Source organism: Mauremys mutica, chromosome 7 (genome assembly GCF_020497125.1).
Source record: "Mauremys mutica isolate MM-2020 ecotype Southern chromosome 7, ASM2049712v1, whole genome shotgun sequence".
Lineage (NCBI taxonomy): Eukaryota > Metazoa > Chordata > Testudines > Geoemydidae > Mauremys > Mauremys mutica.
Window position 1 is genome coordinate 41937669 of NC_059078.1, and position 26791 is coordinate 41964459.

The 26791-nt window shown below is 42.7% G+C and overlaps 1 protein-coding gene across 2 annotated transcripts in view; it reads right to left on the reverse strand.

Annotated features, from left to right (window-relative positions):
• The window catches only part of IARS1 (isoleucyl-tRNA synthetase 1), a 194401-nt gene that overhangs the window by 44101 nt on the left and 123509 nt on the right, over nucleotides 1-26791 (reverse strand). For both annotated transcript variants that reach the window (XM_045023399.1, XM_045023400.1), the window contains 5 exons: nucleotides 22821-22923; nucleotides 22541-22624; nucleotides 3013-3187; nucleotides 2023-2135; nucleotides 1424-1519 (listed from right to left, as the gene is read on the reverse strand). In XM_045023399.1, the coding sequence (XP_044879334.1) occupies nucleotides 1424-1519; nucleotides 2023-2135; nucleotides 3013-3187; nucleotides 22541-22624; nucleotides 22821-22923 (571 nt within the window). The remainder of the gene's footprint in view (nucleotides 1-1423; nucleotides 1520-2022; nucleotides 2136-3012; nucleotides 3188-22540; nucleotides 22625-22820; nucleotides 22924-26791) is intronic.

Below are 26791 nucleotides of genomic sequence, written 5' to 3' on the forward strand. Positions count from 1 at the left end.
ACAGTACCACTTTGCTATATCATACTGCAATATGTATTTTGAAAGCTTAGGATATTTCTAAATAATTCATTAGGAAAAACAACCAGACTTTCACAAACGGAACAGGAATGGAATTTTAGGATGTTTTTTAACATTGGCAGTTATAAAATGGATAAATCCTTCCCATCTGGTCACTAAACCCCATATATATATATATGGGGTTTAGTGACCAGATGGGAAGAATTTATGACCCTAGATCATTCTGATAGTAAATTTAACTTTTGCAATAGCTTCTGTTAAAGGGTAATTTTCTTGCCTGTATTCTTTCCTATTTTTATTATGTACCATCATTTATATCAGTGTGTCAATCTTTATGGATGCTCTCTAAAGAATTAACTCTAAACATATGGGACAGAATGATTCCCCAGAACCTATCCCATGAATAACAGAATCTCAATCCTACACTCAGGCAAGACTCCAAATGGGAGTCGGTGTAGATATGTGTACAATCTGGCCACAATGGCTGTGGAGTTATTAGTTTTTACTGGTGGATTTTGAAGCCATTATATTTTCTTGCATGGGCTATACAGAACTATAGGTCCTGTCCACATTAAGAAAATCTGAACCAGGGTAGTCACACTGATGCATATGCCTAATGTACATTGGTGCAAAGTGGAGTTTCCATTGAGTGGAGACAGTGCATATACCTTAGGGGCGTGGCACCACGCTAACTATATTAACATAGTTATACTGGTTCAAACTGCCTTAACGTAGACAGGGCTGTGGTTTGGGAAACTAGGCCAAAAACAATGTTTTATGCAACCAGGAAGAGAGAAATAAGTTGGCAAAATACTTCTGTCAACACAATGTTGTCAGACATTCCCTTGCACATTTCGGTAAAAAACACATTTCCTTGTGTGAATGAAGACATATGAATTGTGGTGTCTTCAAGTATGATGATCGCAGCCAGCTCATCTCTCTGTCACTGACCCAGCTGATGCAGTCTAACTCACCCAAACTGGGGCAGAGATCTCACACTCACTGTCTGGTAGAAACGGGGGCATGGATGAGGGTTAGCAGGCTGAGGTTCAAACCAGATAAGAATGAATTGATGCTAGTGGGTGGGGAAAGAAATCAGAAGATTTGGCATAAGCTGTATTTGCTCCACTTCTGGAAGATGTATCTTCACTATAAATGATGTGGGCATGCAAGCAATATGGGGTCTGGTTAGACTGCTAGCTGCTATGAGACCAAGAAGGAGTGACCAACATAGCTTATTTCCACTTATGTCTTGACCTGTAGGCTGCAAACATTTCTACAGCTAACCATGCAATATTAAAGTACATGGAGCTGAACTTTAAATCAATTTGGAAACTTTAACATCCTCGGTATAATATATAAAACTGATTTTTCAAAATGATATCACATTCCATCACTTACTAACCTTTTTGCGAAGTTTTTGGATGCGATTAATCACTTCACGAGCAACTCCTTCGTCAACCATGGACTGATCTGGGGTGACATCTAGGAGAACTAAAACCTGAAAGAATGTACAGCAGAAGCATTAGTAAAATACACCAGTTATTGCATTAACATGCACCGTTACATTTTTATAATGCTGTTCACTTAAGGTTGGTTATGGTGAGGAGACAGACTTAATAAGGTGTGTTCATGTTCAACAGATCAGTTCCACATATGGATTCAAAGACACAGCTTCTTTAGTGACAAAGACCAGCCTTTACCTGCTGTTATTCCTGTTACAAACCAACAGTCAATACCGCTAGAGGAGAGTGAGCTATCCATTATACTATCCTGAGTACTGGCATTTCTACTGACATAGATGAGTGTCTGGTAATAACTAGGTTAAGATGACAGCACTCATTTCTAGTTGTGTACTAAATATGATTTGAACCTAAGTATCCTGAAGTGAAAGGCTAGTGCAATCACTCACTGTGCTACAATTACTTCACTTAAATATTTAAATACTTACTTTCTAGGGAAACATTTTGCTTAAAGCAGAGAAATAATTACTACAATTAATACCTGAGCATCAGAATGTGCCTCATACTGGGCAGATCCACCCATGACCTGATCGAAGGTGTACATGAGACGGAGATCCTCCTCATGTAATTCATGGCCTTCCACAACAATGGTACCTATATAATTAAATATCAAACTTCAAATATAAGAAATACATCACATTGTGACATTTCTTTCAACAGGAAGACAGTTTCCTCATCGTGTTAATATAGGTAAACTCTGATTATAAGCAACTAAATTGATAGAAATCCTGAGCTATGTTATTTGAAGTCCAGCACTGCTGGCCAACATTGCTAAGCAATTCTCAGGAACACTAAAACAACTCCAAATGTAGACTTTCCAAAGTAAAGTCACTACAAGCAGCAGAATTTAAGCTCAAGCACCACCATAGGTGCAGACCATTTGAAATCAATAGCTGTCTATTATTAAAGCTGAATAAAAGTTAAACAAACAAGACAGAGTAAAGATGTTTGGAAAAATCCCACCCACCGGAAACTATTAAACAAATATTTTAAAAAAAGTTTCAGATAGATGTTTACTTCATATATGAATTTAAGAGTCATGGAACAATCCGGTTCTTGTACTCTATACAAGAATCTATCAGTCTACTCTGTTCTACATAATACTTTTTACCATAGTACATAGAAGCAACATGTATATTAAGCACATAAAGCCATTTGTTTCTACTCTAGACAAGTAGGTTCAAGGTATCAATTCGCAGCTTCCTTTTATTCACTTAGAAAGTTCACTAGTTTGCCTGGAATGTTAGCTGGGGGTTGGGCCTTTAAAATCTCTTGCATTTTGATGTAACAATGTATTTGCGGGTTGTTGGTTTTTTTTTTTCCCCCAAAAAATGTGTTAAACTGATTATTATAAATGTAAACTAAAAGCGATGGCTTGAGCCTGAGAGGCCTGAAATCCTTTGGCTCTTCTTTCCAAGATCCACATCATGACCATCAACTGCTGATCAATGCATACAGTCCCACTATGCACCTGTCTTTTGGAATTCTTCCAGCTGCTCACTCTTCAGCTCCTTGATGGCAGTCATAACAGCTTTAAAGGCACCTTTCAGACGCTTCCCGAGCACCATATGATCTGGTTCCGCTCTTAGACGGATTCCGTACTTATCTTTATCAGTAGACAATGTCACCTGACGTACGTTAAGTTCCTGTATAAATGTGCCAAAAGAAAACAAACATAAGCAAAACAACAACTATCACAAAAATAATACTATACTTGGAAAAATAGGGAAAAGGGATGGGAGGAGGATTATAGTATGCACGCAGAGAGTTTTCTATCTAGACGTCCTTATAAATAAAAGGATTAATCTGCTACACCTGTGTGACAATGTATAAACAAAACAATGACATGTAGATTATTCTTCAGGCACAGATCCCACTCCCATATTACAGCTGCAGTTCATTTGGCCTACTGGGTAAAGATTTCACTACAATCTAACGATTCTGTGCAGCTCTAACCTCAAATCAGACTAGCCTTCTCTGATGCTTTTCTACTACGTGAAGAGACAGGACTGAAGGATCTTTGTGTGTCCAATAAATTATATTGCCAGACATTGACTCAAAAGGATGCATAACATATTCAGGATTGTGTTAAGATGTTGGCTGCAGTTTATTTGTAGCCAACAGACTACTACAAGTTTTAGTTCTTCAGTGGACCAAACATCAACCTGAGTATGAGTACCTCATTTTTCCTTTTTCCTTTTCTGGTTTTCCTACATCCTCATTGTATGTGGATGCATTTTGAACAAGTTAAATTAATGGCCTGTGGTTCTGGAATTCTTCCAGAAAATTCTGATGATGCAGAACTACAGATGTTTTCCTCATCATTTAATTAAATTAAAAGTTGCCTCTGAACTTTTACCCTTTTTACATATTTTGGCCTGAAGTGTTGCAGATTTTCAAGAACCATTGTAGACTTTTGTACTCTACATTCAACTCTATTGAAAACCAGAGATCGCTACATGCACCACTTGTAATTTCTGTAGGTTTGAGGAATTTCCTTCTAAAGAGGAAAGCACTGTATCTAGATTTAGACTACACTAAAAGCGCTCTGAGTCTTATAGAAAGCCTGTGGTTATTCTGTCTACTTTGTAAAATTAAAGAAGAATGTCACACTCAAGACACACAATTTTGTATCTAAAATTGGAGCTTAAGGCAGAATCTTCCTCAATCTTCTTTCATTTTTTGTTTGTAACAGTGCTTTACAACTTCTGCCCCCAGCATACCATACATTAACTCTTTTACTGACATTGCTGGTTGTAAAATTCTATTCACTTACCAAGACCGCCTATATTTGAGTTTGTTGAATAACCTACATGTTTTGTTTTTAGTACCTGATATTCACACAAGTTGCGACAGAATCACCTAATGCATTTAATAAGCAATCTATTTTGTGTAAGATGTGGAAGCTAGAAAAATACCACCCATGTCAGTATGAAAGGACCAACAGCTGAAATAGTTAGATTGGGGTTCTGATGGCTAAATAGTCTCTCTACCCCATAGACTCATCTCTAAGAAAATCCTGTTGAAGAGAACAGCTCAGAAGAATACCCATTTAACACACTGCCCCATTTAACAAACTTGCTTAGGAAAGAAAATTGAATTGGAATTAAATGTTTCAGAGGTAATTAAGTTTTAACTCTGTGCTGTTAGACACAAACCCATATGGAAAGTGACAAATGACAGACATAACAAATGAGACACAGCTCAAGTTTATAGAACATCTCTGCCTGAGTTTTAACAAGGTAAATCCAAAAACTAGCCATACTAGCCAATCAATGTTCAAGAATAATCAGATTAAAAACTAGTTTTTTGCATATAGTGTTAGTGAGAATACTAGTATTATTTAAGCAGAGTTGCCTGTGCAATCAAGTAGCAGGATAGCATAGGTTTAATTGTGTATTAGTCTCAACATATTGTTTTGATTAGAAAAAAACAGTTGGTTTATTTGACTTTGCAACTAGGACATCCTTAATTTTCTCAATATAAAATTAAGGCATTATACTGCGTGCATGAACATGTAATTATATCTTTACAATTATATACAAAGATACCTATATACCGTGTAATGTTACAATGTGTATCTGTACTACAATTATTTTAAATACTTGCATCTCAATACTTTAACAATCTACAGTACACAAAGTAAAGCCACAAAGTAAAAGCTCTAGTTTTAAAAAATGTGTTAATTTAAAGTAAATTGAAGTAACTTACACCAAAATAAATAAATATTAAATTAACTACAATATTTAATTTACCAGGAAAATAGTATAACATGAATGCCATTAATGCATTAATGCACTCTAATTTGGCCCCATCCTTTATTAGAGATATTAGGAGAACAATATGTATTTTAAGTCATTTTATTTACATTATCTTGTTCTGAATGCTTAGACTCTGCATTTCTCTCCAGAATCCAATAGTGAACATGGCATAGGTCCTTTCATCATAGATTAATCATGGCCTTCATTTATATTTTTAATCAATGCAATAATTAATAATAATTTCAATAATGTATTTGTTTAATAAACTGACTAAAAATAACGTATGTAATATAATTCTTGTCCTCCTAAATGTTTATTCCTTCACGGCATTTAAAAAGTTAGATTCTCTCCTGAAAAGCCAATTTTTAAAAATGGCACTTGCTGTGTTAAAACCTTTATTTTTCACCGTTGGGGCAGAATCTGCAGTTTTCATGCACCAAAAAAATTTCATGAAATGAAATCAAATGGTTCTTGAAGTGAAGCATCCGTCTGTCTGAAAGAAGAGATTTCAGCAGCATGATCTGACACAGAAGAAAATGGCTATGGACTTTGCAGACATCTTTATTGGATAGTATCCATCCATAATGGACTTTATTTTCAGTCTTGCCTTTTAAATTTATGGATTAGTGGCTATGTGCTGTCATTTCAGGTGGCAGCTCTACGGACATCTTACAATAACAGAATTACAGCTAGAGCTAGCAGAACATGAACATATTTTTTTAGAAAGGGTGGATGTCTGCTGCTGGAGTATTTATAAAGCATTTTACTTCTTCCTCCATGTAGCAAAAACTGTAAACGCTCCTATAGAAACGGAGTGTGGTTTTTTTTATTCTGATAACTATTTATGTAATTTTTGTTTTGTTAAGCATATTTAATCTGATAAATCCTGCATCAGGGATTAACCAATAGGATTCCCTCACATAATACAACTGACACCCTATCTAACATCAATTAGATTAACTCTGTGACAAACTTGCACACAACTCCAAGGCCTGATGAAATTCATCCTAGGCTATTTAAGGAACTAGCTGAAGCAATCTCAAAACTGTTAGCAATTATCTTTGAGAACTCGAGGAGGACATAAGAATGGCCAGACTGGGTCAGACCAAAGGTCCATCTATCCCAGTATCCTGTCATCTGACAGTGGCCAATGCCAGGTGCTTCAGAGGGAATTAACAGAATAGGCAATCATCAAGTGATCCATCCCTTTGTCCATTCCCAGCTAGAAAGAAAAAAATTAATGCACAACTACAAAATGGGGAATAACTGGCAAGATGGTGGTAGTGCTGAAAAGGATATGGGGGTTATAGAAGATCACAAATTGAATGTGAGTGAATAATGTGATGAGCTGCAACAAAGGTAAATATCGTTCTAGGATCTATTAGCAGGAACGCTGTATGTAAGACAGGGGGTGGTAATCATCCCATTCTACTTGCTGATAGTGGGGCCTCAGCTGCAATATTGTGTCCAATTCTGGGCACCACTTCAAGAAACATGTGGATAAACTGGAGAGTCCAGAGGCCAGCAACAAAAATGACAGAAGTTTTAGAAAACCTGAATTATGAGGAAAAGTTAAAAAACTGGACAAGTTTAGTCCTGAGAAAAGAACACTGGATGGGGACCTAATAACAGTCTTCAAATATGTTAAGGGTCATTATAAAGAAGACAGTGATAAATTGTTCTCCTTGTCGATTGGAGGTAGAACAAACAGTAATGAGCTTAATCTTCAGGAAAGGAGATTTAGATTAGAAATTAGGAAAATCTTTCTAACTATAAGGGTAGTTAAATTCTGAAATAGGCTTCCAAGGGAGTTTGTGGAATCCCCATCATTGAGGTTTTTAAGAACAGGTTGGACAAACACCTGTCAGGGATGGTCTAGATTTACTTGGTTCTACCCCAGGGCAAGAGGCTGGATTTGAGGACTCTGAAGTCCCTTCCAGACCTACACTTCTATGATACTTGTAGTAAGTTGTGTACTGATTAAATGTGGACTGAATTCTCCCAATAACTAAAGTAAGATGAGTATACAGCATATTACACTGGAAGAAAAAAAAATTAAGACCATAAAACACAGTTACTCACCTTTGTAACTATTGTTCTTCGAGATGTGTTGCTCATATTGATTCCAATTAGGTGTGCGCGCGCCGCGTGCACGTTCGTCGGAAGATTTTTACCCTAGCAACACTCGGTGGGTTGGCTGGGTCGCCCCATAGAGTGGCGCCGCCATGGCGCCGGATATATACCCCTGCCGACCCAACGGCCCTTCAGTTCCTTCTTGCCGGCTACTCCGACGGAGGGAAAGGAGGGCGGGTTTGGAATGGATATGAGCAACACATCTCGAAGAACAACAGTTACAAAGGTGAGTAACCGTCTTTTCTTCTTCGAGTGCTTGCTCATATCGATTCCAATTAGGTGATTCCCAAGCCTTATCTAGGCGGTGGGGTTGGAGTGAGATGTTGCAGAATACAAAACAGCTGAGCCAAATGTTGCATCATCTCTAGACTGTTGAACCAATGCGTAATGTGAGGCAAAGGTGTGGACCGAGGACCAGGTAGCTGCCCGACATATCTACTGGATGGGTACATGAGCCAGGAAGGCGGCAGATGAAGCCTGAGCCCTGGTGGAATGTGCGGTAAGGTGGCTCATCGGAACATGAGCCAAGTCATAGCAGGTGCGGATGCACGATGTCACCCAAGATGAAATCCTCTGGGAGGAGACAGGTAGGCCCTTTATTCAGTCTGCCACCGCGACGAAGAGTTGGGGTGTTTTACGAAAGGGCTTTGTTCGCTCGATATAAAATGTGAGCGCCCTACAGACGTCTAGGGAGAGCAGTTGCTGCTCCCAGCGTGATGAGTGTGGCTTCGGGAAGAAGACTGGAAGGAAGATATCCTGGTTGATATGAAATGCCGATACCACTTTAGGTAGGAAGGCCGGATGTGGTCGCAGCTGTACCTTGTCCTTGTGAAACACGGTATACGGTGGGTCCACCGTGAGAGCCCGAAGCTCAGAAACTCGTCTCGCCTACAATGGCTACAAGGAAAGCTGTCTTCCAAGACAGGTACAGCAGCGAACAGGTCGCTAGCGGCTCGAAAGGGGCAGTCATAAGTTTGGTTAGAACTAGGTTGAGGTCCCAAGTTGGGGCGGGGCGGCGTACTTGGGGGTATAAACGCTCCAAGCCCTTGAGAAACCTAGAAACCATAGGGTGAGAGAATACGGAGCATTCACTCTCCCCTGGGTGGAAGGTAGAGATGGCCGCCAAGTGTACCTTCAATGACGATACCGCTAGGCCCTGCTGTTTGAGGAACCAGAGGTAGTCCAAGATGGTAGGGACTGATACCTCGGTGGGAATAACATCATGTTGGTCGCACCAGCGGGAGAAACGCTTCCACTTAGTCAGATATGTTAACCTAGTGGAAGGTTTCCTACTACCCAGGAGCACTTGTTGCACCGAGGCTGAGCAACGTAACTCGGACTGGCTCAATCACGCAGCAACCATGCTGTGAGGTGAAGAGACTGCAGGTCTGGGTGGTGAAGTCTGCCGTGGTCCTGAGTTATAAGGTCTGGGTAAAGAGGTAGGGGGATTGGGTTGGCTATCGACAGGTCGAGCAACATGGTGTATCAGTGCTGCCTCGGCCACTCTGGAGCGATCATGATCAGGTGGGCTCTGTCCCTGCGGAGCTTGAGCAGGACCCTGTGAACCAGCAGGAACGGTGGGAAGGCGTAAAGCAGATGGGTCGTCCATGGCAGCAGAAATGCGTCTGAGATCGATCCCAGGGAGAGACCTTGGAAGGAGCAGAACGTCTGGCATTTCCTGTTCTCGCGGGAAGCGAAGAGGTCTATGCAGGGAAAGCCCCACTTCCGGAAAACAGAATGGATAACATCGACGACCTGGATAACATGGATGAATCGACCACTTGTGTTCAGGAAGGATAGGCAGGGCAGAAAAGGTGGGGGAGTTGCGTTGTATGTAAGAGAGCAGTATGACTGCTCAGAGCGCCAGTATGAAACTGCAGAAAAACCTGAGAGTCTCTGGATTAAATTTAGAAGTATGAACAACAAGGGTAATGTCGTGGTGGGAGTCTGCTACAGACCACCAGACCAGGGGGACAAGGTGGACGAGGCTTTCTTCCAGCAACTAACAGAAGTTGCTGGATCATAGGCCCTGGTTCTCATGGGTGACTTTAATCACCCCGATATCTGCTGGGAGAGCAATACAGCAGTGCACAGACAATCCAGGAAGTTTCTGGAAAGTGTAGGGCAGGGGTCCCCAACCTTTTCAGGACCAGGGACCGGTCATGCCTGCGGAGGGAGCGCTCGTCCCGCGGCTTGGGTAGACCTCCCGCAGGCGCCTGCGGGAGGTCCAGCTGAGCCGCGCGACCAGCGAACCGTCCGCAGTCATGCCTGCGGGAGGTCCACCGGAGCCCCGGGAGCAGCGGACCTCCCGCAGGCATGACTGCGGAGGAAGCGCTCGTCCCGCGGCTCGGGTAGACCTCCCGCAGGCACGCCTGCGGGAGGTCCACTGGGTCGGTTCGCGGCCCGGTTTGTAAGAGGCCGCGGACCGGTACCGGGCCGCGGACCGGGGGTTGGGGACCCCTGGTGTAGGGGACAATTTCCTGGTGCAAGTGCTGGAGGAACCAACTAGGGGAAAAGCTCTTCTTGAGCTGCTGCTCACAAACAGGGAAGAAATAGTAGAGGAAGCAATAGTGGATGAGAACCTGGGAGGCAGTGACCATGAGATGGTCGAGTTCAGGATCCTGACACAAGGAAGAAAGGAGAGCAGTAGAACAGAGACCCTGGACTTCAGAAAAGCAGACTTCGACTCCCTCAGGGAACTGATGGGCAAGGTCCCCTGGGAGAATAACATGACGGGGAAAGGAGTCGAGGAAAGCTGGCTGTATTTTAAAGAATCCTTATTGAGGTTCCAGGAACAAACCATCCCGATGTGTAGGAAGAAAAGTAAATATGGCAGGTGACCAGCTTGGCTTAACAGTGAAATCCTTGCTCGTCTTAAACACAAAAAAACAGCTTACAAGAAGTGGAAGATTGGACAAATAACCAGGGAGGAGTATAAAAGTATTGCTCAGGCATGCAGGAGTGAAATTAGGAAGGCCAAATCACACTTGGAGTTGCAGCTAGCCGGAGATGTTAGGAGTAACAAGAAGGGTTTCTTTGGGTATGTTAGCAACAAGAAGAAAGTCAAGGAAAGTGCGGGCCCCTTGCTGAATGAGGGAGGGAACCTAGTGACAGAGGATGTGGAGAAAGCTAGTGTACTCAATGCTTTTTTTGCCTCTGTCTTCACAGACAAGGTCAGCTCCCAGACAGCTGCACTCTGCAGCACGGTATGGGGAGGAGGTGACCAGCTCTCTGTGGAGAAAGAAGTAGTTCGGGACTATTTAGAAAAGCTGGACGAGCACAAGTCCATGGGGCCGGATGCGCTGTATCCGAGGGTGCTAAAGGAGTTGGCCGATGAGATTGCAGAGCCATTGGCCATTATCATTGAAAAATCATGGCGATCGGGGGAGGTCCCGGATGACTGGAAAAAAGCTAATGTAGTGCCCATCTTTAAAAAAGGGAAGAAGGAAGATCCAGAGAACTACAGGCCAGTCAGTCTCACCTCAGTCCCTGGAAAAATCATGGAACAGGTCCTCAAGGAATCAATTCTGAACCACTTAAAGGAGGGGAAGTGATCAGGAACAGTCAGCATGGATTCACCAAGGGCAAGTCATGCCTGACTAACCTAATTGCCTTCTATGATGAGATAACCGGCTCTGTGGATGAGGGGAAAGCAGTGGATGTGCTATTTCTGGACTTTAGCAAAGCTTTTGATACCGTCTTCCACAGTATTCTTGCCAGCAAGTTAAAGAAGTCTGGGCTGGATGAATGGACGGTAAGGTGGATAGAAAACTGGCTAGATGGTCGGGCTCAACGGGTAGTGATCAATGGTTCCATGTCTAGTTGGCAGCCGGTATCAAGTGGAGTGCCTCAAGGGTCGGTGCTGGGGCCGGTTTTGTTCAATATCTTCATTAACGATCTGGAGGATGGTGTGGACTGTACCCTTAGCAAGTTTGCAGATGACACTAAACTGGGAGGAGTGGTTGATACGCTGGAGGGTAGGGATAGGATACAGAGGGACCTAGACAAATTAGAGGATTGGGCCAAAAGAAATATGATGAGGTTCAACAAGGACAAGTGCAGAGTCCTGCACTTAGGACGGAAGAATCCCATGCACTGCTACAGACTAGGGACCGAATGGCTGGGCAGCAGTTCTGCAGAAAAGGACCTAGGGGTTACGGTGGACGAAAAGCTGAATATGAGTCAACAGTGTGCCCTTGTTGCCAAGAAGGCTAATGGCATTTTGGGTTGTATAAGTAGCGGCATTTCCAGCAGATCGAGGGATGTGATCATTCCACTCTATTCAGCACTGGTGAGGCCTCATTTGGAGTACTGTGTCCAGTTTTGGGCCCCACTCTACAAGAAGGATGTGGATAAATTGGAGAGAGTCCTGCGGAGGGCAACAAAAATGATTAGGGGGCTGGAGCACATGACTTATGAGGAGAGGCTGAGGGAACTGAGATTGTTTAGCCTGCAGAAGAGAAGAATGAGGGGGGATTTAATAGCTGCTTTCAACTACCTGAAAGGGGGTTCCAAAGAGGATGGATCTAGACTGTTCTCAGTGGTAGAAGATGACAGAACAAGGAGTAATGGTCTCAAGTTGCAGAGGGGGAGGTTTAGGTTGGACATTAGGAAAAACTTTTTCACTAGTAGGGTGGTGAAGAACTGGAATGGGTTACCTAGGGAGGTGGTGGAATCTCCTTCCTTAGAGGTTTTTAAGGTCAGGCTTGACAAAGCCCTGGCTGGGATGATTTAGTTGGGTTTGGTCCTGCTTTGAGCAGGGGGTTGGACTAGATGACCTCCTGAGGTCCCTTCCAACCCTGAGATTCTATGAAGCGAAGAGGTCTATGCGGGGAAAGCCCCACTTCCGGAAAACAGAATGGATAACATCGACGACCTGGATAACATGGATGAATCGACCACTCGTGAGACAGGAAGGATCTGCTGAGGTGATCTGCCAGAATGTTCCGAACCCCCGGGAGAAAAGACGCCACCAGGTCTATCGAGTGGGCTATGCAGAAGTCCCAGAGCTGGATAGCTTCCCGACAAAGGGGGGAGGAACACGCTCCCCCGTTTGTTTATGTAAAACATGGCCGTTGTGTTGTCCGTGAACACTGAGACACAACGGCCTTGTAAATGCTCTTGAAACACCTGGCACATGAGGCGGACTGCTCTCAGCTCCCGCACATTGATGAGCAAGCCCAGCTCCCGAGCTGACCAAAGGCCTGGAGTGAGGAGATGCCCGAGGTGGGCACCCCAGCCTAGAGATGACGCGTCCGTTGCCAGGGTCATTGAAGGCTGAGGTGGATGCAATGGCATCCCTGCGCATACTAGGGAGGGCGTCAACCACCAGTCTAGGGAGCCTAGGATGCTCGGGGGGATCGTGACGATTGTGTCTAGACTGTCTCTGCCTGGGTGGTATACCGAGGATAGCCAAGTTTGAAGGGGACGGAGCCGCAGTCTGGAGTGTTTGGTCACGAACGTGCATGCCGCCATGTGACCTAGTAGGCCGAGAAACGTGTAAGCGGAAGTTGTCGGGAAGTTTTGCAGGCCTTGTATAACACAGAGCGGACGTTCGACCTGTAGATCTCTACCTTGGTTTTCATTTGCAAGATGGTTGACCTCCAAATATTCTGAAGTCTATAGAATGCATTTGCTGCAAGACCGATTCTGGTAGATATCTCCTTCTGAATATTGCCATCAGTCGATATGTAACTACCAAGATATTTGAAGTCGTTCACCTCCTCCAATTCTACATCACATAACACTGTCTTCGTCGAGCTGGCTGTTTTTACTTTCATTATTTTGCTCTTACCGGAATGGATATCAAGTCCTACGCACCTTCCTACTCTACCTACTCTATCAATCTTCTCTTGGAGGTCCGTCTGAGAGCTTGAAATCAGGGCGATGTCATCCGCAAAGTCACAGTCTTCAATATGACCAGAGGTTCCCCATGCGATCCCTTTTGGCCTATCTTCAGTGGCTTTCCGCATCACCCAATCTGTGACCACAAGAAATAGAATGGGCGAAATAACACACCCTTGTCTAACTCCCGTTCTCACATGGAACCACTCGCTCTGCTGTCCTTCATGGCGAACACAACACTTATTGCCGGCATACATATCTTTGAAGATGTTAATCACTTTCGAAGGGAATCCATATATTTTTAAGATATTCCAGAGAGATGGATGGTGGACACTATCAAATGCCTTCTCGAAATCGAGATAATTAATGAACAGTGGCGAGTTCCATTCAAGAGATTGTTCCATTATCGTACGTAGTACAAATATCTGATCAACGCATCCTCTCCCACTCCTAAATCCTGTTTGTTCTTCCCTCAGGATCTCTTCTACTGCTTGTCTTATTCTCTGTAACAGAACTCTGCAGAAAACCTTCCCGAGCACTGATAACAAGTTTATACCTCTCCAATTACCACACAAAGACAAATCACCCTTCTTTGGTAATTTCATGATGATACCTTTCTTCCATGCTTCAGGTACCTTCTCTTCTTCCCACACCTTGTTGAATAGCTCCTTTAGAATCCCGGCACTCATGTTCAGGTCAGCTTTTAGCATTTCTGCGGTTATTCTATCTTCACCTGGTGCCCTGTTTGCTTTTGTCTGTTTAATAGCCTCTTCTATCTCTCGCTCTATGATAGGCCCACATTCTTCCTCCCTCTGAAAACTCGTTTCCTCTATTTCAACCACCTCTTCAGGATTTGATCTATTTAAAGTCTCTCTAAAATGCTCTGCCCATTGATTGATTTGATCTTTCTCTTGTATCAATATTCTCCCATTCTTTCCTCTAACCGCTGTTGACCTATTGCTGAACCCTCCTGTCAAAGTCCTCGTGATTCTATACACAGTTCTTGTGTCGCCCCGTGCGGCTGCTGACTGTGCCTCTCTTGACAGACTGGTAATATAATCCCTTTTGTCTTTTCGGGCACTTCTCTTCACAGCCTTGATTTTCTCCCTATATTCTTTGTTCGCAGCTTTCTGTTGTTCGTCCCTTCCAGTTAGCATGCGTAGTTTTGCTGTCTTCCTCTCCTCAATGAGTTTCCATGTGTGATCAGAAAGCCATACTTTCCGCTCTCTTCTCTTGTAGCCAAGCACTGTCTTGCTGGTCTCTACATATGCCTTCTCGACGTTGTCACAGAAAGTGTTTATATTACCAGTTCGCAAGTCATTTAGAAGTTGAAACTTTTTTGAGAGCTCCAATATGAACTGTGCCTTTACCGGCGGTTCTTCCAACTTCCTTGAGTCGAAAATTTGTTGCCCATAAACTTTCTTCGTCTTTCTCAATTTTATCTGAAGCTTGCTCAATACAAGATGATGGTCACCACCTACATCTGCACTTCTTAATACTCTAGTATCCAGCAGTGACCCTCTCCACTTCCGATTGATTGCAATGTGATCAATTTGGTTCCTGGTTTTCCCATCCGGTGATATCCACGTCAGCTTGTGTATTGTCTTATGTTGGAAGATTGTTCCACCTATCACCAGTCCATTCTCAAGACATAAGTCTACAAATCGTTGACCGTTGTCATTTCTCTCTCCAACTCCTTCCCGCCCCATGCATGCTTCATACCCGGCATTGCTGGAACCGACTTTAGCATTGAAGTCGCCCATCAAAATCAGGATGTCGTGGCATGGGGTCTTAAGTATCTCTTCCTGGAGTCTGGTATAGAACAAGTCTTTTTCCTCCTCCTCAGCTTGTTCAGTAGGTGCATAACATTGGATGATGGTAGTCTTCACATATCTGGAGAAGAATCTCGCTCTTATTATTCTGGAGGTAACAGGACTCCATCCTAACAAACACTTTCTCGTCTCTTTGTCGACAATGATGCCCACCCCTTCATGGTGATGTCCATCTATGCGTCCTGAATAAAAAATTGTCTCACCAGAGTCCAGTATTAACATACCAATGTCCGTCCACCTCATCTCACTAATCCCAAGAATGTTAATGCCATATTTTCTCATTTCCTTTGTTACTGATGCTGTTCTCCCTGTTTCATACATTGTTCGAACATTCCATACCGCTATCTTTATTTGTTTTTTGGGTTTGACCAGAGACTCCATCGAAACAGGGACTTCCTTTCGGCTTTGATCTCCGTTTGTCATATTTGGCATTACTGCCTGAATCTCCGGCTGGCTACCCACAATTTTATGAATTTCTGAAGATTTGGTTGACGTTCCTGTAGCGCTTGCTTTTTACGTGGTGGGTTGCCAGCCCAACGCAGGAGTCCAGGATGGCTCCAGTGAATTCTATTCTCTGTGTGGGAACCAGAGTGGATTTCTCTATATTGATCATCAGGCCTAGACGCTTGAATAGGTCCTTGACAATGCCCACACGACAGGTGACTTGGGTCTCGGAGGTCCCTCGAATGAGCCAATCGTCGAGATACGGAAAGACGTGTATCCGACGGCGATGGAGGGAGGCAGCGACTACAGCCATGCACTTTGTATACACTCTTGGGGCTGTAGAGAGGCCAAAGGGAACGACCATAAACTGGAAATGTTGATGGTTGGCCACAAACCGGAGGTACCGTCTGTGTGGAGGGTAAATGGCAATGTGAAAATATGCGTCCTTCATATCGAGGGCGGCATACCAGTCTCCGGGATCCAAGGACGGGATGATGGTCCTCAGGGATACCATGCGGAACTTCAACTTTATCATGAAGTTGTTGAGTCCTCACAGGTCTAGGATAGGTCTGAGACCTTCCTTCGCCTTGGGGATTAGGAAATAGCGGGAATAGAACCCCTTGCCCCTCGAGTCCTTTGGTACCTCCTCTATAGCTCCCATAGCGAGGAGCGACCGCACCTCTTGCAAGAGGAATTGCTCATGAGAGGGGTCCCTGAAGAGCGACGAGGATGGGGGGTGGGAGGGAGGGGCGAAATAAACTGGAGGTGGTACCCAAATTCTACCGTGCGTAGGACCCAACAATCCGAAGTTAGTTGGGTCCACGCAGGGAGGAAAAAGGAGAGGCGGTTGTAAAAGGGAGGGAAAGGATCCTGGGAAGCGACTGGTACGCCGTCCTGGGGCACGCCTTCAAAAGTTTGGCTTTGGCCCCACTGGTGGTTTGGAGGGACCCTGATTTTGGCCCGCTTGGGGTCCAGACTGCCGTCTGCGACTGCCTCGGACACGCCTTCTGCCGAAGTCCTGTCTCGGCCTTGGCGGGGGGTAAGGGCGGTGAGGCTGGGGACGGAAAGCGAGCGCATGATGACCCTATTGTCCTTTAGGCTTTGCAGCCTAAGGTCACTCTTTTCAGAAAATATGCCTTGACCATCGAAGGGCAAGTCCTGTATGGTGTGTTGTAACTCAGGCGGGAGGCTTGACACCTGAAGCCACGATATGCGCCTCATGGCGACTCCCGATGCCAGAGTCCTGGCTGCGGAGTCGGCTGCGTTCAGCGAGGCCTGGAGAGAAGTTCTCGCCACTTTCTTCCCCTCCTCCAAGAGGGCAGCAAACTCTTGGTGGGAGTCTTGAGGAACTAACTCCGTAAACCTGCCCACCGCCACCCAGGTGTTATAGTTGTAGCTGCTCAGCAGGGCTTGCTGGTTTGCCACCCTGAGTTGGAGGGCCCCAGCAGAGTATACCTTGCGGCCCAGTAAGTCCATGCGCCTCGCCTCCTTTGATTTTGGAGCCAGAGCTTGCTGGCCATGGTGCCCCCTCTCGTTGACTGACTGTACGACGAGGGAGCAGGGTGCATGTATAGGTACTCGTACCCCTTAGAGGGTACCATGTACTTCCGCTCAACTCCCCTGGCAGTGGGCAGAATAGAGGCTGGAGACTGCCAGATGGTATCAGCGTTAGTCTGGATCTTGCGGATGAATGGCAAGGCCACTCTTGTGGGGGTGTCAGCCGACAGAATATCCACCACAGGATCCTCTATCTCTGGGACCTCCTTCACCTGAAGACTCATATTCAGTACCACCCGTCTCAGGAGGTCCTGATGGGCCCTCAGGTCAATTGGAGGAGGGCCCGAGGAGGATGTCCCCGCCACCGCCTCATCTGGGGAGGAGGAAGAGGAAAGGCCAGGGAGAAGAGGGTCCTGCGTGGGCTCCTGTTCTTGGGCAACGTCAGGCTCCGGTGGGATCTGGGAGTCTGCTGGCTGAACAGGAGCTTCCTCTGTACCGGTAGGATGGGGGCGGCTGACAGTCGCCTCCGGCACCCGGTGCTCCAATGGTACAGAGTGAGAAGGCACTGGAGGCACACCTTGGGCTTGGTGATATGCCCAAGGTGTCCAGAATGACCACTGATGGGGGCCTTGATCTTGGGCCTAGGTCTCCTGGAAGACTCGTTTGGGCACATCTGAGTCACAGTCCTGTGCATAGGAAGCACTGTCCGCATGAGATGACACAGATGTGTGTCGAGATGGCCAAGGAGGTGCAGAAAAGCCCTGGGAAGAATCTCCCTCTCTAGTTGATCTTGCTCTGCACGACACCGGGGATCAGTACTGGGAGCCATACCGGTACCGGGAACGAGACCGGGACCTGCGACCGGATCCGTGCTGGGAGGTCGACCGGGATCTCGAAGCTCGACGTCTGGAGCGGCTGCGAGAGTCACGGCAACTGGAACGGTGCCGGGAGCTGGATCGGTGTCGAAAGTACTGGGCCGGCGAACGGGATGCTGATCGGTGCCGCGAGTGCGACCGGTACAGAGATGGGGAGCGGTGCTGGGACTGTGAGCAGCGTCGGGACCGGGATCGGCGACGGGACCGAGAGCGCCGGTGGGACCGCGATTGTGAACCGTGGGGAGAGGGAACGAGCAGACATCGGTGCCGGCGACGGTCGGTACCGAGGGGCTTAGCAGTACCGGTGCGATCCGGTGCCGAAGAAGCGCTGCTGCCTGGTGCTGACTGTCCAGCGCTCGGTGCCGAGGAGTAAGAGCTGCCTCCATCAGGAGCTGCTTGAGACGAAAGTCCTGCTCCTTCTTCGTCCTTGGCTTAAAGGCCTTGCAGATCCGGCACTTAGCGGCGAGATGGGATTCCCCGAGGCACTTAAGACAGGAGTCGTGGGGATCTCCCGTTGGCATCGGCTTGTGGCAGGCCGAGCACTGTTTGAAGCCCGGTGAACCGGGCATGGGCCCCGGTACCGGGTGCGGGGAAGGGGCTAATCCCTGAACCCCTCTTAACTATATACACTAACTATATTATAAAACAAGTAAATTAACTACTATTATATAATTTTTAACTATATACACAAGAATTAACGAGAGAACTACGAGTAGCTAGGGAAGTGGAGATCAGCTAAGCCGCGCTCCACTGTTCCAACGACCGACACGGGCGGTAAGAAGGAATTGAACGGCCGTTGGGTCGGCAGGAGTATATATCCGGCGCCATGGCAGTGCCACTCTAGGGGGCGACCCGGCCTACCCACCGAGTGTTGCTAGGGTAAAAATCTTCCGACGAACATGCACGCGGCGCGCGCACACCTAATTGGAATCGATATTAGCAAGCGCTCGAAGAAGAATATCCAAATCAGTTTTAGCTAGCCAACTCCTTTGCCCATCTAATGCTCCATCATGCACTACGCTGTGGCATCACAATTAATATGGAACCATGGGAGATCCTGGATATGGCCCATATTGAATAGATTATATTCCATGTTAATATGTAGGGTGAAGAGTTGCACATTTCTTTTTTGCGGTATAAAGCTATTAAAAAGTTTGATACATAGAACCCAACATTCCTGCTCATACACTATGTTGAGCTATCTGATGAATTTCAAAACTGTAAAACCTTGTTAGGACACTGATCTGTCACTGAAAGGGGTTTACAACAGGTCCCTCAAACCAGTGCTGGAAATGGCTTAATTGCTAGTGCTGACAAGACAAACCCATTTTTGGCACTGTTACTAAAAGCTTTCTTAAAACTTGTTTCTCTTGTGAGCTTGATCTTGGTCCTTTGTACACTAGCACTTAAACCATTTTTGGCAAGGGATCGATTTCCTAGTCTAGACAGCCCTACCATTAGTCTTAAGTTTCATTTGTTTAAAATAATTGCTTAATTTTCATAATAAAGAATCAAAGAATGCAGTTCACAAAACAAGTCAATTTAAAATAGAGCTCTCCGAAGAAAGTTGTTCTGATAAATGAGGCTTTACAAAAATTGACATCTCCTGCACTTCTCAATTTCTTTTGTCAGGAGTTGTACTAAAAGCTTACACTCTAAATGACATCACAGAGGTAAATCACAAGAGAAATCCCACTTTATAAAAGTTACCAAAAATCATTTCTGGCATTAATGCTAAAGAATAAAAAATAAAAGTCAAATACTCTGATTACATTATCAAGTTTGATGAACAACAAAGCTGAGAAGTATAATCAAAATGGAGCAAATTGGCTGAGTTCATGGATACCTCTAGGTCTGTGTTCTCCTTTCCAGTAACTAACTTGAAAACTTTCTATAAGTAGCAAAACAGATATTGGGTTTTGGTATCAACCTGAAAGACTAAGGTTTGCACAGCACAACTCTAACCCAGGGGCAAATTAAGACACCCTAAAACGTGTCTTATTGAGTGTGTTGCCTGATGTCTATAAGAAAAAAGATGTCCTTTATTTTTGTCATAGGTTCGGAACTTTAATTATTCCTCCTTAACACCATTTATTACAAACTTCCCTATGTTTAATTTGAGAGGTAAATCAAGCCTTACCTGTACACAACTGTCTGTGTTCCCAAAAACCAATGCAAGTTAATACTATATTATACAAATGTAAATAAACCAATACTTTTAGTGCTTTACAACAATCCTCATAACTCCCTTGTGCCTTGAGTATTACTCCTAGGTTTACAGATGAAGAAAGGTAGATGAGGCAGAGAGGCTAAATGACTTGCTGAAGACAAGAGAGTCAGTGCTAACAAAACCAGCATTAGAACTCAGGAGTTGCTGGCTCCCAGCCCAATGCTCATACCACTGGACCACACAATCTCCAACTGCCAAGAATTGGAGAGAAGATATTATCAAAGGTGGGGTGGCTATTCAACACATACTACCTCTCCAAGAGCCAGAATGGGAGGCTGTCTTTGTATGGCCATGAAGGACATAAAGTATCTTAACTAGGAATCTTCTATCAGTCCTCTGGAGTCTAGTTTGGTATCAGTCAGTGCCTGATGGAGCTAGAAAAAGTGAAACACTCTCAGTACACCTAACCAGACTGTGCAATGCTATGTGGAAGAATTTATATTTTCAAATTTAAAGAGACCAGTCAAAATTGGCCTAGAGTGTACCAAACCAAGCACTGGTAGAAGTGTTTCTATAATTTTATTTTCTATTTTATCACTAAACAAAATTCAAATGAGAGCACTTTTTATAAACAAACTTTTATTGCAGTGCTTGTAGCCCAAACTTGGCAGAATTCTGCTAGTGGATATGAACCTGAAAGTGAAATTGATTAGTCCATTTATATTGCCTAATCTAAGAGAAACAAGTATTAAACAGAAAAGAAAAGTTAAATTAGTTTTTAAAATCTTTTCCCATCTTGAACTATCTCCCTTGTTATCTGGTAAAAACAAAAGGATTTTTTCAAGTACATTTTAATCTGTGTTTCTTTAGTGAATATTATCAAGATGATGCACAACATGAAGTTATATTACAACAAAACAATCAAGTTCATGCAAAGGAGACTGGATGAAGGAACTACTACATTCAAAGTTTATGTGCAGTTACAGTTCCCTATGGAAGATTTCATCACATGATCAATGAAGATCCTGTGCAATTTTTGTGCTTTAATTTGGATATTTATTTTATAACACTAATCAGATTTTCACATTGCACACATTTTCCTATAGACTTCACGTGACAATCCACCTAAATCATCAAGCTAAACAATTCAACTGTATATTGCTTAATTAATTCTAAATACCTGGCACTCTCCATGTCATCCTTTATACTCATGTTATCTACCTTGGTAAGAGTTCAAAGTACCCCTAAACCTCAATTCCCAAAAAAGTAGTTTATCTTTTAAAAACTCTGTAAAACAGCTCAAATAAAACTAGCCACTCCAGCTGAAAAACTGTCTTCCTTACCAAATATTACCTTCCTACCCTTCTACCCACACACTTGATTTTTCTACTGCAGGATATCTTTGAAGTGAAAGAATACACACTTTAAAATGAGCTGTTTGTAATAGCATTTAATTGAATTCAAGAGACAATGGGTAACAGCTCCACAACCAGCATATAAAGATAAAAAGAAATGTTTGTTTCCCCACCCCAACTTCTTGAATTTGGTACAGAGATTAAAAGCTTCAAGAACATCTTAAAACTACTAATTTTTAGATGACTGGCTGAAAGCAGGATGCCCAGACAATTTGACAGTTAACTCAAATATGTCAAATACCAAAAAGGTTAATTTATTTTGAAAAGCAGGGTTTTTATCCTAGTAAAGTATTAAAGGAGGGCAGAGTGCATTTTCTCTAATGGACCCACATTAAAGAGAGAGTACTACAAAGGCATATCACAGGGGATGCTCAAGATAATTGCAAGAAATTATATAGACCATAAAATCTTATTTGACATTTTATTTTCTACAGAACTTTGGAAAAACAGGTTAAGCTTTGAGAACTTTTGGAACATACTCAATTGTTTTCTGCTCTTACTTTTCACAGAACTTTCCATGTAACTAAGCTATGGATCTGCATACTTCCTTAACCTTTCAGCATATACTCTAGTCATTGCATTTTAATATCCTTGAATTATTTATTGATAAATAATGATTGCCCATACAATTTCACCTCCAAGATTTGGCTACAATATACTTTGGCAATCCTGAGTGATTTAGCATGCCTCATTTTCATTCAAACTACATTTCTGCCCCACAATGATCATGAAAAAGTATATTTCTAAAGTTCTCTGAATGACTTGTATATTATCAAAGTCATGCTGTGTGGTCAGACACTTTCAGAGATTAAGTGTTTCTCATAAATGTAGTCTGTAGATTTAGGGTCATAATCCACCCTTTGCACACAGCTCCTATTTATATGACTCACAAATTTGCATACTGACCAAATATGGAATGTGGCCCAAAAGAGCAGTATATGTAACTTAATTATGATATAGAAGAGCTTCTTTGAAACTGACTTGCACAGTAAAACTCCATTAATCTCCTCTGTTGATTATGTTCTTACCTCAAGTATATACTTCTCCAAAGACCTGATGTTTTCAAGAGCCTCTGGGTCCTGATGGATAACCACTACTTCTTTCAGTGGATACTGCAACAAAAATCAATAGAGGTTCAGTCTGAGAGAAGAAATAAAGGGCACAGAAAGTATTATTTTGGTCATTTTAAACTAAATTTCTTTCTGTTTAATTCTGCTTGCTAGCACAGATTTAGTCACTTCTCCAAAAGTTACAGAGCTGCTATGTGTTTATGGAATATTGATGTAAAAGATATTAAGAGCTTCTAACCTTTACTGGAATGGTTTTTCTGTCTCGGATTACCCGGCCAAGCTCAATAACAGATTGCATCCAGGAAACGGCATTTTCAATCTTTTTGTCAATCAGATCCTCCCTAGATTAGGAAGAAACAATGTAATATTTTCATGTCTTTAGATTTATTTAAGTGAACCTTTAACCCATCGTCACATCTTCAAAAATTTCCCATAGCAGATTTGGTCATATCCATTTACTGGCAATGCTAAGAAGCAATTTTGTGTGGGGGTTGGTTTGTTTGTTTGTTTGTTTTTTTAAGAATTATTCTTATTAGCTGTCATTAATAGCTTTCACATGACTGACTGATGTGAAATAGTTATCAAGACTATTCATTTTACAAGTATCCAATGAAGAGCAGGATTTACATTTTTTATATAATGGAATATCCAACAATACATAACAAATGAAATAGTTACATTACTATTGAAATACCCACACACAGTGAACTGGTGTGATCTCCATAATTTTTTATCTTGAAAGTGTGGGTTATAAAAGGATGATGGGCCACGTGCATTTTCCCAGAATTCAGACCTGTATTTTCCAGAAAGCTTATGTATTTCAAACCTTTTGCTTTTCTCTGTGGCTTGACAACAAGCTCCCCCAACACCTCTCTGTTTCCAGACAGCTTGATTTTCAGGTTAAGCACAGAGTCAACGCTTGTTTCAAATGTAAAAGCAATCATCAGTTCTATGAGTGATGCCAGTTCTTATTCTTTGTTGACTGTTTGAATGTATCTGAAATTCAGGCAGCTCCTTCAAAACTACATACATTTTCAAGCGAAGCACAGAGTCATTACTATTTTGGTATTGATTTGTGTCAGAAAAGCTGTGAACAAAGGAAAAGTATACTATGGATGTGAAGTTGCTAATTATATCATTTTAAGTGGAAACATTCTTGGTGTAAAACAGAGTGGTCTGGAAGGTTTACCAGAAGGGAAAAGAATCCGTGGAGCAAGATTTAAGACTTGTCATGCCCTAATCTGTGGTACCAGGAAGTTTTGGATTAAAGTTATTGGCTATTTCTAAGTTTCTGTGCTTCTTCAAACCAATTTCCCAGGGAAGGACTTAAAAAAAAAAAGTTTAAATTTGTACTTTATTGCAGTATAAAGTTTTCTTGTTTTCATTCATAAAATGTTCATAGTAAGAAATATTACTTTCCACTAAGACTTTAAAGTGTTATTGTGAAACTCCATTGTGAGAATATTTTTGATAGATTTGTGGTTTATTATAAAACTCAATGAAGTATTACAAAAACAAAGTTTCTGATTTTACCTGTTACGTTGGACAGAGAAGAATCTAGTTAGCATACAACATAAGTAAGGCCTTCATTTTCAGTTATTTCTTTGTTTGAAAATTTCCTGGGAATTTATCAATGTTTATTACAAAAATTTTAGAATAGGTAAAAATTGGTGCAAAAAAAAAATTGAGCAGTTTTCTGGGTAAATATTGGGAGAAGGGAGGACAGAAAAAAAAAGCAACAAGTATAGAAAAGTAAGAGTACTAGAAGTAAAAGCGGTTTAATGGTGTGGTTTATTTCATGAACTGCACATTAACAGTACATACATATGTGCACATGCGTGTGTGTTTGTTCATTCCACTACTCTGCCTTACTTGAGCTGACAGCCTCATAGTTACAATTAGACTAATTTATTATTAAAATAAACATATCTACTTCATGTAATGTCCTGGATTTTCTTATCATCATCAGTATTTTCATGTATTGCATGGTCCAAAATTCAGGTAGGGAAAAAAACAATAGAAAACCAAATAGTAGCTTTTATAAAACCCAGGATTTTTTGTTTAAAAAAAGTATCAGTAAAAACTGAAAACAAAAGAGCCTGAAACATAAATCATTGCTAAAAAAAATCCCAATATTTCAGGGTCAGAGTTTACAGATCTATTGTTTATTTGACTGTAATTGAAGTACAGATCTATTACAGCAACTCGTGTTCAACTGTTTCTGTAAAAAGTATTAACTTATTGGATTTCAAAGGTATATAAAAGTCTGCAACAAGCAATGTATCAGGAGACTGTGCAATTAAACCAAGAACAGGAAATAAGAGCTACAGCTGGAGCTCAGAATTCTGGGAGTCAAGGCAGGGCAAAAGGTTTTGGATTAACCTCTTGCATCTTGGTGGCCGTCTTGAAGGTTGTCAGAATTTTCCTAAATCACTAATCAGAATAGCACTTAAAGGGAATGAAATCACAGTTTTGTGGACTCCCAAGAACTCAGAGCTATTACCATTAGTTGTATATATCAATATATTGCTTAAGTGTCACAGAACCAATTCATTCTCTTACACACATGCAGTTTTAAAAGCTGGATACAAATTTATGTCTAACCCTGAAAATGACACAGTCAGTTTAATCTGAAAACCATGATATTTGCCATATAGCTTTTTTTGTATAAGCCTGAAGTACACACCACACAGCACTATATTCTACAATTGCCACAAAAAAAGATGATGTCTCTGTTGCTGTGTGCGCTACTGCCCTTGGAAAAGCTAGCTCATTACAGATTAACTATCACAATCAAAGCTTAATTTAAACATAACACTAAGACAAAAAAGGCACCAACGAAGAAAAATGACTGCCTGATTTTTAGCCACTATAAAACCTCAAGTGTAATTTAGTTTTAAAATCACATCTATCTTTGAGTTGATTAGTAGAAGTGAACAGGAATGCACATAGGACCCAATAAGTTACACAAATTAAGTTGCCATGAATAACTGAATTTCCTTCTATTTGTTCATATACACCACCAGTTCAAGGGCATTCCTAATGACAACTTTTCTATGACACAGAATGTGAAACTGATAAGAACACTTCTAGAATACATAAAATCAGCAGCATTGCTAAATGAATCTCAGTAGGTTTCTTGTAACAATACTTTCCACAATTAGTGTATACTGTATAACCATCAGAAGGAACACAACTAGTAGCTCTCTTGCTTGGTCAGAAACCAAAAGGCACAATATGCATAAAAAGAAAAACCTAGGTAAGATTTAAACTGTGGGTGGCCTAAGCGGACATCTGAGGTCTAAAATATGTTCCTGTGTTGTTCTTGCTGCATTGTGAGGCTGAGCTGCAGTACAACAGGAAAGAACCTTTTTTCTTCTCATTTCTGAGAAGTCCCCAGTACCAACCTTGGATCCGCAGGAACCAAGGACCCCATGGATTTGCAAATGACATGAGCTTACTTTAGAACAGGGGCCGCCATGGTTCTATGGGCTCACCTTCATGGTGCTAGGGGGAAGATAGTTTCAGAGAAAAATCTCTCCATAGCCTTCAAAAGCTGTTGACTCCTCATATATGGTCAGACTGATATAATGGGTGACCTGATGAGGCAGACTGATGTGACCAACTTGGATCCAAGAAAAACCTTTTGGGGACCCCTCAGTTACAGGACTCTGATCACACCAAAATCCAAGCAGATTCAGTGACAGGATCCTTATCTTTCTTACCACGTATCCTCTTGTAAAGAGGAGCTTTCCTTGGCTCCATCTGAAGAACACAGACCCTTAGCCAGTGGAAATCATTTTCACAGTTCCTTACGGAGCCCGTTCAAGGCAACAACCTCTTTCAGCCTGAGATTTAACACCAGACTGGTCCTGAGGAAGGCTTATGGCCAGACATATTCAGACATGAAAAGGCTCCAGGCACAGAGTTTTATGATCCTTTGGGGGTCTTTTTGGAGAAGGCAGGCACTGCAACCTCCAATTAAGCATCCATCTTGAAAGAGACACTTCATGCCAATGAGAAATGGGGAACAATATAGCTCTGTGACCACTCTTCTCTTGCCCCAGCAAGCTGTATACCCCTACTGGTTCTCGGTATGCAGAGAAACCCAAGTCTCTAGCCAGCTTTTTTGCTGAAGGGGAGAGATAGGATCTAGAAAAAGAGTGCTAACTCTGCACCTTTCCTCCACATACTGCCACAGCACCTCAT